General features: G+C 54.8%; 2 protein-coding genes across 2 annotated transcripts in view; one reads left to right on the top strand and one right to left on the bottom strand.

Moving 5' to 3' along the window:
- The window catches only part of LOC145517098 (uncharacterized), a 437457-nt gene that overhangs the window by 170096 nt on the left and 252670 nt on the right, over positions 1-14691 (bottom strand). Inside the window, exons 73-76 of the mRNA XM_081519356.1 lie at positions 8438-8695; positions 7710-7821; positions 799-1056; positions 73-184 (exon numbers count right to left, since the gene is read on the bottom strand). The gene's annotated coding sequence lies outside the window, so the exon portion shown is untranslated. The remainder of the gene's footprint in view (positions 1-72; positions 185-798; positions 1057-7709; positions 7822-8437; positions 8696-14691) is intronic.
- Positions 3264-7822, top strand: LOC145518970 (uncharacterized). The gene is made up of 3 exons (XM_081524233.1): positions 3264-3272; positions 4455-4767; positions 5020-7822. The coding sequence occupies exons 1-3, from the start codon at positions 3264-3266 to the stop codon at positions 5646-5648; spliced, it is 951 nt and encodes a 316-aa protein (XP_081380359.1). The 3' UTR covers positions 5649-7822.

Genomic DNA, 14691 nt, shown 5'->3' with positions numbered 1-14691 from the left:
TCCCCTTAGCCAGCTGGGCAGAAAACCCAGCATGTTTCAAACAAGCTGACAGACAAGCGGGAGAGGACTCACGGGCAGACGGCTTCCCTCAGGTCTCGGGTGGAGCTCTGGGACCACAGCAGCAACAGGCCATCCCAGCCCCTGGGCTCAGCAGCGCCCTCATTCTCACGCCGGCGGCTCTGCCCTGAGGGGAGCAGGAAGGTCACCAACTGCCGCAGGCGGACCTCACGCCCCTCCCACTGCTGGAGCCTGACCTCCCCCGGCCCCACCCCTTCCCCTACCCGAGCAGGACGAGAGCTCCTCTTCCCCTGGCTTCTAACGTGAGGCCCGGCCCTCAGCCCCGATTGGGCACTGCCCCAGTCCGGAGCCAATCACAGTGGCCAAGGAGGTGGAAGGCACCGATTGGCCAGGGCCAGGTCATTTGACCATACTCCCCAGGAAACTCAAATATTACCAAGATTCCCTAAGAAACCAATGAACAAAATTATCCAGTAAAGGCAAACCGTACTTTTTAATGAGGCCAAAGTCTCAGAAAAAAAAAAAAATGCTTCACAATGAAGTGCTCAAGGAAGCTACAAAATAAACTTTCAGAAAAGTTTAGTAGTTTTTTTAATAGGGTGACGGAGAGCTATACCTATCCCATATATGTGAATTTAGGTTTAAACTAGATTCCCCTTGGCTATTTTATAAGACAAAAAAACCCACATCACCCCCTTTCACTCCCCCCCCGCCCCCAAAAAGTGTTTTAATCTATTGAATTTTTGTGTCCTCAGTTGTGTCTGATTCACGGCAACTCACGATCTCTACACAGCCAGGCTCTTCCGTCCATGGAATTCAGGGCAATTTGTTCTGTCACAGTAAATGCCCACCCTGGGTGATCCAAACGGAAGGGCTCAGAGGCTCCTGAGAGACTAACTCCTTTCAGCTGAGCACAGAGCTGGCTCCTCACTGGGATGCCTGTGGCCTGGGGCTCCCAGAGGGGAGAGCACCACTCGCCCCACCGTGTGTTCACAGCTGGAAGTGCAGGCTGCTCCTCACTCCCCCTTGACAGTGTCCCTGAGGGCAGAACAGTGTGAAGTTAATCAAGGTGGAAACGCAAACTCCAATGCAAGCAAACTTCCCACAAGGTCTCCAAAACCACTCAGGAACAGGGTATTGGAAACTGCAGGGGATGACATGAATGGAGATGGAGACTTGACACCTTACACCGAGTTCACTTCCAGTTATCCCTAGACAAACATTCCATGAAAACTTGTCACAAATCTAGAGGAACAATGAGCAGAAACCGGACACGTGCTTTGAGTCTTCACACACAAAACTAAAAGGCAGTCCACAAAAAAAACCAGGAGAATACAGTGCACTTTGCAAAATCAAAGATATCTACTGTGGGAAAGACCTCAGTACAAAAGCAAAAGACAGGTCATACATCGCGAGACGAATGAGTGGAAACACAAAGCTTATCAAGGATGTGTCTCCAAACAGACAAAGAACACCAACACAACAAGCCTGTGAAAACTAGGGAAAGGTCTGAAGGGACACCAGACTGAGCAAGACACACACAGAGTATCCCGGATGATGTCCAGCACTGAGGGCCTGAAGAATCAACAGTCTAGTTGTACCTCCTCAGGCCTGTGTGACCCTGGGTGAGGCCTCTGTTTCCCGGTGGCTCTGAGAGATGGACAGGGAGGAAGGGGAAGAGAAATCACTTGCATTTCTAATACTCACAGCAAAGTCTTCCAATGAGAAGGGAATTATCACCCCCACTGACAATGCCATTCACTGAAGTGATCCCCACGGGTCCATCTAACCCAGAAGGGAAGGAAGGACCTGTTCTCACAAAACGGCGAGACATGGAAGAAGGAAGATCAAGCCCACACCAATCCCTGGAAAGAGAAGCTGTGCTCAGGGCTTGAAAGAATTCCTATTTGGAAAATGATATCCCAGCCCCACAAGGCAATCCACAGCTTCGATGCTATTCCTCCCAAAATGCCAATGCATTTTCGCACCCAACCAAGAATTGCAAAAGGGGTACGGAAACAGAAAAGAGCCTAAATTGTCAATACAATCCGACGAAAAAGCCCCGATACGGGCATCCAAGGTTGTGTGAAAGGAAATTAGACGACCAAACTAGGATCCTCAGGAGAGTATCGGAGAAGGCAATGGCGACCCACTCCAGTACTCTTGCCTGGAAAATGCCCTGGACGGAGGAGCCTGGTAGGCTGCAGGCCATGGGGTCGCGCAGAGTCAGACACGACTGAAGTGACTTAGCCGCAGCAGCAGCAGCAGGAGCCGGACAGTATGCTATTGGGAATACAACAACACACACAGATCCAGATCGATGGAATAAAGTTGAGGGTCCAGACACAGACCCCAGCATCCATGCTCAACTCATCTCTGACACAGAAGGGGAGAATATCCAAATGGGAACAAGAAAGCCTCTTCAATACATGTCCATGGGAAAACCAGACAGCTACATCTGAAGAACGCTATTGGTTTTGATCTCAGACCACCTCAATATCGGGGAAAACCTCACCCTAAAGGCTGATGTCATGAGATAGCTAGAAAGAAGCGTAGGTCAAAGGCTCCTTAACATCAGAGTCTCCTTGCCATTTGCTGGGCGGAGGTAGAAATGGGTCTCTTCAAGTAAGGGAAAGAGGTACACGAAGTACACCAATGGGTTTCCATCCAATGGAACCTCTTCACAACAGAGAAGCTAAGCATTCACAAATGCAAAAGAGAGGAAACGGAACACGAGAGACTCCTTGCAAGTGGTGTATCTGAGAAGGGGTTCATATGGAAAGAGACGAAGAATGCACAGCACTCAGATTCCAAGAAACACCACCACCACCCTTGACCCTTCCCCCATGACCAACTCCGACCTAAAGCCTTTCTCTCCCTCTAACCTATCCCTAAAACATAACCCTCATCTAATCATATACACGTGCATTCCTAGCATCCATCCGTCCACACACGAGAGAGAAAGAGGAAGACACAGACTGAATTGAGAAAGGAAAAGAGAGGGACACAGCCAGAGAGAGACACGGAACCAAAGAGAGGAAAGGAGTCGATGGTCCAGACTTTTCATCAATCTGTCTCGAAGGTAGAAGCAATGACAGCGCCCATCCACCCCAGAAGGGGGAAAAGGACGGAAGGTTTGGAGAGGAAAAGACAAGAACGCAGGGAGCCATTAGAAGCTCAGCCACCCGCAGAAGCCGAGCTGGGACACTTGAACAGAATCTCAATGGAAACAGAGGACTAGAAAGATGGCCACTGTTTTCTATAAGAGAGGGAGACCTTCGAGTCTTCCTTTCGGTCCTCCAACTTGGACGCGGGGTCTCAAAACATTCAGGAGGGGGAGTGCCTTTTCCTGGGTACCACGGCACATCGAGGCCTCGTTCTGCCCCATTCTGTGCTGTGTCAGCCCAGGAAGGAATCTTTCTTTCTGAAGTCTCAGCGCACAAGCTCCACGTGATATCGGCCCCAGGTGGAAAGGCATGGAGCTGCTCGTAGGCCGACAGACCTAGGAAGCAGATGGGAGAATGACCGCCACTCTGCAGATGGAGAGACTGGGGAAACCCTGAGGGGCATATGCTTGTCCAGGGCCACACCACTTATGAGAAGAAGGAGCCTGGTCTGAGAGCAGCGGGGCCCTCGGAGCTCAGGCCCTGGCTGCACCCAGGCCTCCCCAGGGCTCTCGGCTGGGCTGGGTGGGTGTCACTGTGCCTGCACATGGCTTAAGGGTGGTGGTCGAGCAGTCAGAAACCCAGAGATTCCCTTGGGAAGTTTTGGGGAAGGGACCTCAGCACGAACCCCAAGAAATGATGTCACCTGCCGGCAACAGAACCCAACAGAACCCGCAACCCGGGTATCCAGGCCTCGAGAGCGGAGAGGAGCCCCCAGCCAGATCACTTGCTGCCGAGATGTTCTGCTGTTTGCCCCTGCCCAGAGGCCGGGGCCTCAGGAGAGCTCACAGGCAGTGTGCGTGGGCACCCTGTCGACGTTGGCTCAGGGCACCCCCGAGACGCCTCTGGCCCTTTGCCCGGAGAAACAGAAAGGTAACACGGGGAGCCCCTGGCCGGGCCAGGCCACCTCTCCCATGCCACCCGGAAACACCGGGTCCTTTGCCTGTGTGTGTGGATGCGGGTTTCTCGGGGTGTGTCTCCCTCAAGGAAGCCCAGGTGGATGTGGGGTCAGAAGCCTGCGGACAAGTTGTGTCCACTCCCCAGGGGAGAGCATGCTGGGCGGGATGGGGAGAGTGCGGGCAGGGCCGGCCGCCCAGGCTGACCTCACACCCTCAGGTGGGTCTCTTTCCTCCCGGGTGGGGATCTGAGCAGACACACGTCTCTGACCCTTGTGGGCAGAGAAGTTCGAGCAGGCCGAAGCAGCGGCTCCACTGGCCAGGCCCAGCTCGGAAAACTCCCAGCATGGCTGGCTGACGGTCACTGTCGTTGCAGAGCTTCCCACGTGATGAGGCCGAGGACGGGGACACCCCATCCAGCTCCCGGAGGGAGGGGTCGGAGCACCACACCCCCGCCCGTGAGGCCCAGTGCAGGCTCCAGGTGAGCGTGCCCACGGAGGCATCAGCCCCACCGGGGGCGAAGCGGAGGCGGGGAAGGCCTGCTGCCGAGACACCGCCCAGGATACACCCGGCGGCCCAGTCTGAGGCTGCCACGGAGCTCAGCACACCCGGCTCCGACCCAGAGTCCCGAGAACCCCGGCCTCTGAGGCAGCAGGAGGACCTGGAGCCCAGCACGCCAGAGCACAGAGGTGAGGACGCTGGGGCTGGTGTACGGGAGTGTGTGCGGAGGGGGTGCTGAGCTACACAGGGACGAGTCCCCGAAAGCTGCTGCTGGGCCTGCAGCAAGCGCTGGCCTCACACCCCCCACCCCCCATCTTGCACACTTCAGTCCCAAAAGACATCCGACCCTGGGTATTCTTTGGGAATCTCTTGGAAGCTTTCTGTCCCGGGATACGCACATGCCAAGGCTGGCCTGCGGGCAAACGATGCTTCTCCCACAGCTCTAGCACTGGCCTCCAACTGGAACCAGGCTCCACTTCCCAGACCTGTCCCTACAGAGGTGGTGGCTCCAGGTGCAGGACCCAGGGATCCACCGAGGGCAGATGGAGAACCGAGACTTGCCCTCGCAGAGACACCAGGCCAGCTGGGTACTGGCCAGCACACCGGGCAGATCGGATCTCCGTGCCTGCAGGACCCCCAGCCCCAGGCACTGATGTCCCACCCCCTCAGCCAGAACCTCCACCTCCACGTGCACCTCTACCTGCTCGGCCTTTGGCAGGAGAACCCGAGGCAGAGGAGGAGTCACCGCCTCGGCAGGGAGAGCCTGCCCTGGCTCCCGCGCAACACCCAGACGCCCACGATGACTCACCCACCCCTGCAGGGAGAACGAGCCCCCGCTCTGGACAGAGACCCAGAGCCCTTGCCGGAAACACCACGTCCAGGGGAGCGGTCGGCTCTGCAGCCTCCATCCCTGTCTGCTCACCGTGGACGCCGTCAGCTCGGTCTGCCCCCAGGGGACATGGAGTTCCTTTCCCCCGAACTGCTTTGTATTTGGTTTGTTTCCACCTTTCTGGTGATGTTTTCTTTTTTGCATGGTTTCCTGTATTTTTGTTGGTTAAGTTGGGAGTAGTAAACTTTTTCATCATTGTTGCAATTTGGGAACACTGTTGTGTAACTCTGGTGATACTGTGTTACCATCACCACTTTGTAGTTTCAGACCCGTTCCATCTGTATGCCCCACCCCCAAACAAAGCCTGGATTCAAGGCAAGCATGCCCTGTTCATCCCTCCGCCCGATCCTGAACACAATTTCATCTTTTCTTTCTGTATTCTTTCCTATATTCTTGGTGTCCCCAATCAATGACTCTCAGTGAAATGACTGAAGGAGTTTTTTTCGGACTCTCCACCTACTGTAAGACTCCACTGGAGAGTTCTCATGTTTATGTCCTTTGAACTAGCCTTTGATAGCTGAAAGGACGTTGTACGTCCTTTCAAGATACCACGTGCCAAACGAAGCCCTTTTGGCAAATGCCATCATTATCTCCAGGCAGGCATTGCTGTTTGAAGGGTGACATCTCAGCCAGAAGGCAGAGGCTGAGCTCCTCTTGTTGCACCAGCTCCCAAAAGAAGCCAAGAAAGGGAGCTGTTACAACAAACCACCCCAACGCCCAGGAAAGCGTTCTTCATGACAGAAGGCTAGAAAATGACCCAACATCCTTGTGGCCCAGAACCCCTCTAGAAATTCACTGTTCCATAAAAAAGAGAAACAGATGGGAAGTTCCAAGGAGAGGCAATGCCCATGGCCAGTGTATTTTAGAGACGGCCTGACCGCTCCGGGGAAGACACGCACTGACAGAACCCCTTGGGAAACAGCCGTGATAGTCCTCACTGTCGTAAGGGATTCCTCTGGGGACAACCTGCCCTGGGCACCACACGAGGGAGCAGACCGGCTTCTCTTCCTCTGCCCCCACACCATTGACTCATCAAGGCAGCTCAGGTGTTCTCATGCCCTGCCTGCCTGCCTGCCTGGCTCATCCGAGAGCTGTGACCACCTCCAGGACAGGACTCCACCTTCCGCTCTCTGTGTACCATGAATCTGCACACAGTGGGCTTTCAGAACCTTAGGAGACTTGAGCCATTCCCACTCGAGCCAGAACCCTCCCCAGGAAGGAAAACAGCTGTGGAGTCCTTTTGGCCCCAGCACTGGTTCCGAAACCCTGGCGGCTCCTAGAGCCTCTACGGTGTGAAGAGGGAGGTCCCTTTTGACAGAGCTTTCCGGCCGTCAGATCTAAGCTGCTGTTTCACTGTCAGCTGTGTCTCTTCCGTTGCAGCGTTGCAGGTGGGCCACGCTGCTCCAAAGGAGCTCACAAGCTGAGTTTCAAGGGAGGTATTGAGAGGACAGGGATGGCTACAACGTGCTGCAAACTGAGTGAGGGTCCCCACAATCCTCAGCAAAGGTCTGTGGTGTGCAAGTGGGGAGCAGAGGGCCCCCAAGTTCCAAAGGAAGGGAGGTACTCGGGAGCTAAAGCCCTTGGCTTCTGTGGTAGCAGCTGCAGATGGCAGCTCGTCCACAGTGCACTTCGAATGAGGTCATATGAGCGGGACTCTGGAAATGGCTCCGAAATCCAGAGAAAGGGGTCAGGGTATGTGGGAATCCGGCGGGGGTGGGGGGTGGATGAAGGAAGGTGTCCTTCCTCTCTCCAGTGCAATTTGGTTTGGTGAGTCTCAAAGCTACCAGATGGCACTTCCCAAGTCAGGCCCCTGCAGGAATCAGGGTGGGCTGCATGCCTCGGCCCCTGCCACAGGGACAAGCCACACCAGTGGCCTCCCTGAGCTCCAATGGCCGGATCTGGGGGTTCTGTCTGGGTGCACACGTCCTTGCTCTGGCCAAGTTCCCCCCTTCTCTGAGCACCAGCTTCATCCTCTCGAATGAGGACATCGATTGCTACCTTGGCACGTTACTCTCTTCATCCTGTGAAGACTCATTAGGCTTATCCTACAATTACTAGCTGGCCCGAAGAGATATCTCCTGAATCCAGATTAAGCTGGAGTCTCCTAGGCTCATCTGGCATGTCTTCCCTGAAGTCTGCCAAAACCCACACCCTTGCATTTCCAGGGACTCCCCTTAGCCAGCTGGGCAGAAAACCCAGCATGTTTCAAACAAGCTGACAGACAAGCGGGAGAGGACTCACGGGCAGACGGCTTCCCTCAGGTCTCGGGTGGAGCTCTGGGACCACAGCAGCAACAGGCCATCCCAGCCCCTGGGCTCAGCAGCGCCCTCATTCTCACGCCGGCGGCTCTGCCCTGAGGGGAGCAGGAAGGTCACCAACTGCCGCAGGCGGACCTCACGCCCCTCCCACTGCTGGAGCCTGACCTCACCCGGCCCCACCCCTTCCCCTACCAGAGCAGGACGAGAGCTCCTCTTCCCCTGGCTTCTAACGTGAGGCCCGGCCCTCAGCCCCGATTGGGCACTGCCCCAGTCCGGAGCCAATCACAGTGGCCAAGGAGGTGGAAGGCACCGATTGGCCAGGGCCAGGTCATGTGACCATACTCCCCAGGAAACTCAAATATTACCAAGATTCCCTAAGAAACCAATGAACAAAATTATCCAGTAAAGGCAAACCGTACTTTTTAATGAGGCCAAAGTCTCAGAAAAAAAAAAAAAAATGCTTCACAATGAAGTGCTCAAGGAAGCTACAAAATAAACTTTCAGAAAAGTTTAGTAGTTTTTTTAATAGGGTGACGGAGAGCTATACCTATCCCATATATGTGAATTTAGGTTTAAACTAGATTCCCCTTGGCTATTTTATAAGACAAAAAAACCCCACATCACCCCCTTTCACTCCCCCCCGCCCCCAAAAAGTGTTTTAATCTATTGAATTTTTGTGTCCTCAGTTGTGTCTGATTCACGGCAACTCACGATCTCTACACAGCCAGGCTCTTCCGTCCATGGAATTCAGGGCAATTTGTTCTGTCACAGTAAATGCCCACCCTGGGTGATCCAAACGGAAGGGCTCAGAGGCTCCTGAGAGACTAACTCCTTTCAGCTGAGCACAGAGCTGGCTCCTCACTGGGATGCCTGTGGCCTGGGGCTCCCAGAGGGGAGAGCACCACTCGCCCCACCGTGTGTTCACAGCTGGAAGTGCAGGCTGCTCCTCACTCCCCCTTGACAGTGTCCCTGAGGGCAGAACAGTGTGAAGTTAATCAAGGTGGAAACGCAAACTCCAATGCAAGCAAACTTCCCACAAGGTCTCCAAAACCACTCAGGAACAGGGTATTGGAAACTGCAGGGGATGACATGAATGGAGATGGAGACTTGACACCTTACACCGAGTTCACTTCCAGTTATCCCTAGACAAACATTCCATGAAAACTTGTCACAAATCTAGAGGAACAATGAGCAGAAACCGGACACGTGCTTTGAGTCTTCACACACAAAACTAAAAGGCAGTCCACAAAAAAAACCAGGAGAATACAGTGCACTTTGCAAAATCAAAGATATCTACTGTGGGAAAGACCTCAGTACAAAAGCAAAAGACAGGTCATACATCGCGAGACGAATGAGTGGAAACACAAAGCTTATCAAGGATGTGTCTCCAAACAGACAAAGAACACCAACACAACAAGCCTGTGAAAACTAGGGAAAGGTCTGAAGGGACACCAGACTGAGGAAGACACACACAGAGTATCCCGGATGATGTCCAGCACTGAGGGCCTGAAGAATCAACAGTCTAGTTGTACCTCCTCAGGCCTGTGTGACCCTGGGTGAGGCCTCTGTTTCCCGGTGGCTCTGAGAGATGGACAGGGAGGAAGGGGAAGAGAAATCACTTGCATTTCTAATACTCACAGCAAAGTCTTCCAATGAGAAGGGAATTATCACCCCCACTGACAATGCCATTCACTGAAGTGATCCCCACGGGTCCATCTAACCCAGAAGGGAAGGAAGGACCTGTTCTCACAAAACGGCGAGACATGGAAGAAGGAAGATCAAGCCCACACCAATCCCTGGAAAGAGAAGCTGTGCTCAGGGCTTGAAAGAATTCCTATTTGGAAAATGATATCCCAGCCCCACAAGGCAATCCACAGCTTCGATGCTATTCCTCCCAAAATGCCAATGCATTTTCGCACCCAACCAAGAATTGCAAAAGGGGTACGGAAACAGAAAAGAGCCTAAATTGTCAATACAATCCGACGAAAAAGCCCCGATACGGGCATCCAAGGTTGTGTGAAAGGAAATTAGACGACCAAACTAGGATCCTCAGGAGAGTATCGGAGAAGGCAATGGCGACCCACTCCAGTACTCTTGCCTGGAAAATGCCCTGGACGGAGGAGCCTGGTAGGCTGCAGGCCATGGGGTCGCGCAGAGTCAGACACGACTGAAGTGACTTAGCCGCAGCAGCAGCAGCAGGAGCCGGACAGTATGCTATTGGGAATACAACAACACACACAGATCCAGATCGATGGAATAAAGTTGAGGGTCCAGACACAGACCCCAGCATCCATGCTCAACTCATCTCTGACACAGAAGGGGAGAATATCCAAATGGGAACAAGAAAGCCTCTTCAATACATGTCCATGGGAAAACCAGACAGCTACATCTGAAGAACGCTATTGGTTTTGATCTCAGACCACCTCAATATCGGGGAAAACCTCACCCTAAAGGCTGATGTCATGAGATAGCTAGAAAGAAGCGTAGGTCAAAGGCTCCTTAACATCAGAGTCTCCTTGCCATTTGCTGGGCGGAGGTAGAAATGGGTCTCTTCAAGTAAGGGAAAGAGGTACACGAAGTACACCAATGGGTTTCCATCCAATGGAACCTCTTCACAACAGAGAAGCTAAGCATTCACAAATGCAAAAGAGAGGAAACGGAACACGAGAGACTCCTTGCAAGTGGTGTATCTGAGAAGGGGTTCATATGGAAAGAGACGAAGAATGCACAGCACTCAGATTCCAAGAAACACCACCACCACCCTTGACCCTTCCCCCATGACCAACTCCGACCTAAAGCCTTTCTCTCCCTCTAACCTATCCCTAAAACATAACCCTCATCTAATCATATACACGTGCATTCCTAGCATCCATCCGTCCACACACGAGAGAGAAAGAGGAAGACACAGACTGAATTGAGAAAGGAAAAGAGAGGGACACAGCCAGAGAGAGACACGGAACCAAAGAGAGGAAAGGAGTCGATGGTCCAGACTTTTCATCAATCTGTCTCGAAGGTAGAAGCAATGACAGCGCCCATCCACCCCAGAAGGGGGAAAAGGACGGAAGGTTTGGAGAGGAAAAGACAAGAACGCAGGGAGCCATTAGAAGCTCAGCCACCCGCAGAAGCCGAGCTGGGACACTTGAACAGAATCTCAATGGAAACAGAGGACTAGAAAGATGGCCACTGTTTTCTATAAGAGAGGGAGACCTTCGAGTCTTCCTTTCGGTCCTCCAACTTGGACGCGGGGTCTCAAAACATTCAGGAGGGGGAGTGCCTTTTCCTGGGTACCACGGCACATCGAGGCCTCGTTCTGCCCCATTCTGTGCTGTGTCAGCCCAGGAAGGAATCTTTCTTTCTGAAGTCTCAGCGCACAAGCTCCACGTGATATCGGCCCCAGGTGGAAAGGCATGGAGCTGCTCGTAGGCCGACAGACCTAGGAAGCAGATGGGAGAATGACCGCCACTCTGCAGATGGAGAGACTGGGGAAACCCTGAGGGGCATATGCTTGTCCAGGGCCACACCACTTATGAGAAGAAGGAGCCTGGTCTGAGAGCAGCGGGGCCCTCGGAGCTCAGGCCCTGGCTGCACCCAGGCCTCCCCAGGGCTCTCGGCTGGGCTGGGTGGGTGTCACTGTGCCTGCACATGGCTTAAGGGTGGTGGTCGAGCAGTCAGAAACCCAGAGATTCCCTTGGGAAGTTTTGGGGAAGGGACCTCAGCACGAACCCCAAGAAATGATGTCACCTGCCGGCAACAGAACCCAACAGAACCCGCAACCCGGGTATCCAGGCCTCGAGAGCGGAGAGGAGCCCCCAGCCAGATCACTTGCTGCCGAGATGTTCTGCTGTTTGCCCCTGCCCAGAGGCCGGGGCCTCAGGAGAGCTCACAGGCAGTGTGCGTGGGCACCCTGTTGACGTTGGCTCAGGGCACCCCCGAGACGCCTCTGGCCCTTTGCCCGGAGAAACAGAAAGGTAACACGGGGAGCCCCCGGCCGGGCCAGGCCACCTCTCCCATGCCACCCGGAAACACCGGGTCCTTTGCCTGTGTGTGTGGATGCGGGTTTCTCGGGGTGTGTCTCCCTCAAGGAAGCCCAGGTGGATGTGGGGTCAGAAGCCTGCCGACAAGTTGTGTCCACACCCCAGGGGAGAGCATGCTGGGCGGGATGGGGAGAGTGCGGGCAGGGCCGGCCGCCCAGGCTGACCTCACACCCTCAGGTGGGTCTCTTTCCTCCCGGGTGGGGATCTGAGCAGACACACGTCTCTGACCCTTCTGGGCAGAGAAGTTCGAGCAGGCCGAAGCAGCGGCTCCACTGGCCAGGCCCAGCTCGGAAAACTCCCAGCATGGCTGGCTGACGGTCACTGTCGTTGCAGAGCTTCCCACGTGATGAGGCCGAGGACGGGGACACCCCATCCAGCTCCCGGAGGGAGGGGTCGGAGCACCACCCCCCCGCCCGTGAGGCCCAGTGCAGGCTCCAGGTGAGCGTGCCCACGGAGGCATCAGCCCCACCGGGGGCGAAGCGGAGGCGGGGAAGGCCTGCTGCCGAGACACCGCCCAGGATACACCCGGCGGCCCAGTCTGAGGCTGCCACGGAGCTCAGCACACCCGGCTCCGACCCAGAGTCCCGAGAACCCCGGCCTCTGAGGCAGCAGGAGGACCTGGAGCCCAGCACGCCAGAGCACAGAGGTGAGGACGCTGGGGCTGGTGTACGGGAGTGTGTGCGGAGGGGGTGCTGAGCTACACAGGGACGAGTCCCCGAAAGCTGCTGCTGGGCCTGCAGCAAGCGCTGGCCTCACACCCCCCACCCCCCATCTTGCACACTTCAGTCCCAAAAGACATCCGACCCTGGGTATTCTTTGGGAATCTCTTGGAAGCTTTCTGTCCCGGGATACGCACATGCCAAGGCTGGCCTGCGGGCAAACGATGCTTCTCCCACAGCTCTAGCACTGGCCTCCAACTGGAACCAGGCTCCACTTCCCAGACCTGTCCCTACAGAGGTGGTGGCTCCAGGTGCAGGACCCAGGGATCCACCGAGGGCAGATGGAGAACCGAGACTTGCCCTCGCAGAGACACCAGGCCAGCTGGGTACTGGCCAGCACACCGGGCAGATCGGATCTCCGTGCCTGCAGGACCCCCAGCCCCAGGCACTGATGTCCCACCCCCTCAGCCAGAACCTCCACCTCCACGTGCACCTCTACCTGCTCGGCCTTTGGCAGGAGAACCCGAGGCAGAGGAGGAGTCACCGCCTCGGCAGGGAGAGCCTGCCCTGGCTCCCGCGCAACACCCAGACGCCCACGATGACTCACCCACCCCTGCAGGGAGAACGAGCCCCCGCTCTGGACAGAGACCCAGAGCCCTTGCCGGAAACACCACGTCCAGGGGAGCGGTCGGCTCTGCAGCCTCCATCCCTGTCTGCTCACCGTGGACGCCGTCAGCTCGGTCTGCCCCCAGGGGACATGGAGTTCCTTTCCCCCGAACTGCTTTGTATTTGGTTTGTTTCCACCTTTCTGGTGATGTTTTCTTTTTTGCATGGTTTCCTGTATTTTTGTTGGTTAAGTTGGGAGTAGTAAACTTTTTCATCATTGTTGCAATTTGGGAACACTGTTGTGTAACTCTGGTGATACTGTGTTACCATCACTTTGTAGTTTCAGACCCGTTCCATCTGTATGCCCCACCCCCAAACAAAGCCTGGATTCAAGGCAAGCATGCCCTGTTCATCCCTCCGCCCGATCCTGAACACAATTTCATCTTTTCTTTCTGTATTCTTTCCTATATTCTTGGTGTCCCCAATCAATGACTCTCAGTGAAATGACTGAAGGAGTTTTTTTCGGACTCTCCACCTACTGTAAGACTCCACTGGAGAGTTCTCATGTTTATGTCCTTTGAACTAGCCTTTGATAGCTGAAAGGACGTTGTACGTCCTTTCAAGATACCACGTGCCAAACGAAGCCCTTTTGGCAAATGCCATCATTATCTCCAGGCAGGCATTGCTGTTTGAAGGGTGACATCTCAGCCAGAAGGCAGAGGCTGAGCTCCTCTTGTTGCACCAGCTCCCAAAAGAAGCCAAGAAAGGGAGCTGTTACAACAAACCACCCCAACGCCCAGGAAAGCGTTCTTCATGACAGAAGGCTAGAAAATGACCCAACATCCTTGTGGCCCAGAACCCCTCTAGAAATTCACTGTTCCATAAAAAAGAGAAACAGATGGGAAGTTCCAAGGAGAGGCAATGCCCATGGCCAGTGTATTTTAGAGACGGCCTGACCGCTCCGGGGAAGACACGCACTGACAGAACCCCTTGGGAAACAGCCGTGATAGTCCTCACTGTCGTAAGGGATTCCTCTGGGGACAACCTGCCCTGGGCACCACACGAGGGAGCAGACCGGCTTCTCTTCCTCTGCCCCCACACCATTGACTCATGAAGGCAGCTCAGGTGTTCTCATGCCCTGCCTGCCTGCCTGCCTGGCTCATCCGAGAGCTGTGACCACCTCCAGGACAGGACTCCACCTTCCGCTCTCTGTGTACCATGAATCTGCACACAGTGGGCTTTCAGAACCTTAGGAGACTTGAGCCATTCCCACTCGAGCCAGAACCCTCCCCAGGAAGGAAAACAGCTGTGGAGTCCTTTTGGCCCCAGCACTGGTTCCGAAACCCTGGCGGCTCCTAGAGCCTCTACGGTGTGAAGAGGGAGGTCCCTTTTGACAGAGCTTTCCGGCCGTCAGATCTAAGCTGCTGTTTCACTGTCAGCTGTTTCTCTTCCGTTGCAGCGTTGCAGGTGGGCCACGCTGCTCCAAAGGAGCTCACAAGCTGAGTTTCAAGGGAGGTATTGAGAGGACAGGGATGGCTACAACGTGCTGCAAACTGAGTGAGGGTCCCCACAATCCTCAGCAAAGGTCTGTGGTGTGCAAGTGGGGAGCAGAGGGCCCCCAAGTTCCAAAGGAAGGGAGGTACTCGGGAGCTAAAGCCCTTGGCTT

The sequence above is a fragment of the Giraffa tippelskirchi genome, chromosome 8, assembly GCF_054371585.1.
Source record: "Giraffa tippelskirchi isolate mGirTip1 chromosome 8, T2T-mGirTip1v1.2.pri, whole genome shotgun sequence".
Lineage (NCBI taxonomy): Eukaryota > Metazoa > Chordata > Mammalia > Artiodactyla > Giraffidae > Giraffa > Giraffa tippelskirchi.
The sequence above is the reverse complement of the archived record's forward strand: the minus strand, read 5'-3'. Positions and strand labels throughout refer to the sequence as shown.

What these genes read in the sequence shown, in the direction of transcription:
- LOC145518970 (XM_081524233.1), top strand. An exon ending in CAGCACGCCAGAGCACAGAG is followed by an intron (nt 4,768 to 5,019) that starts GTGAGGACGCTG and finishes CTTCTCCCACAG; the next exon opens with CTCTAGCACTGGCCTCCAAC.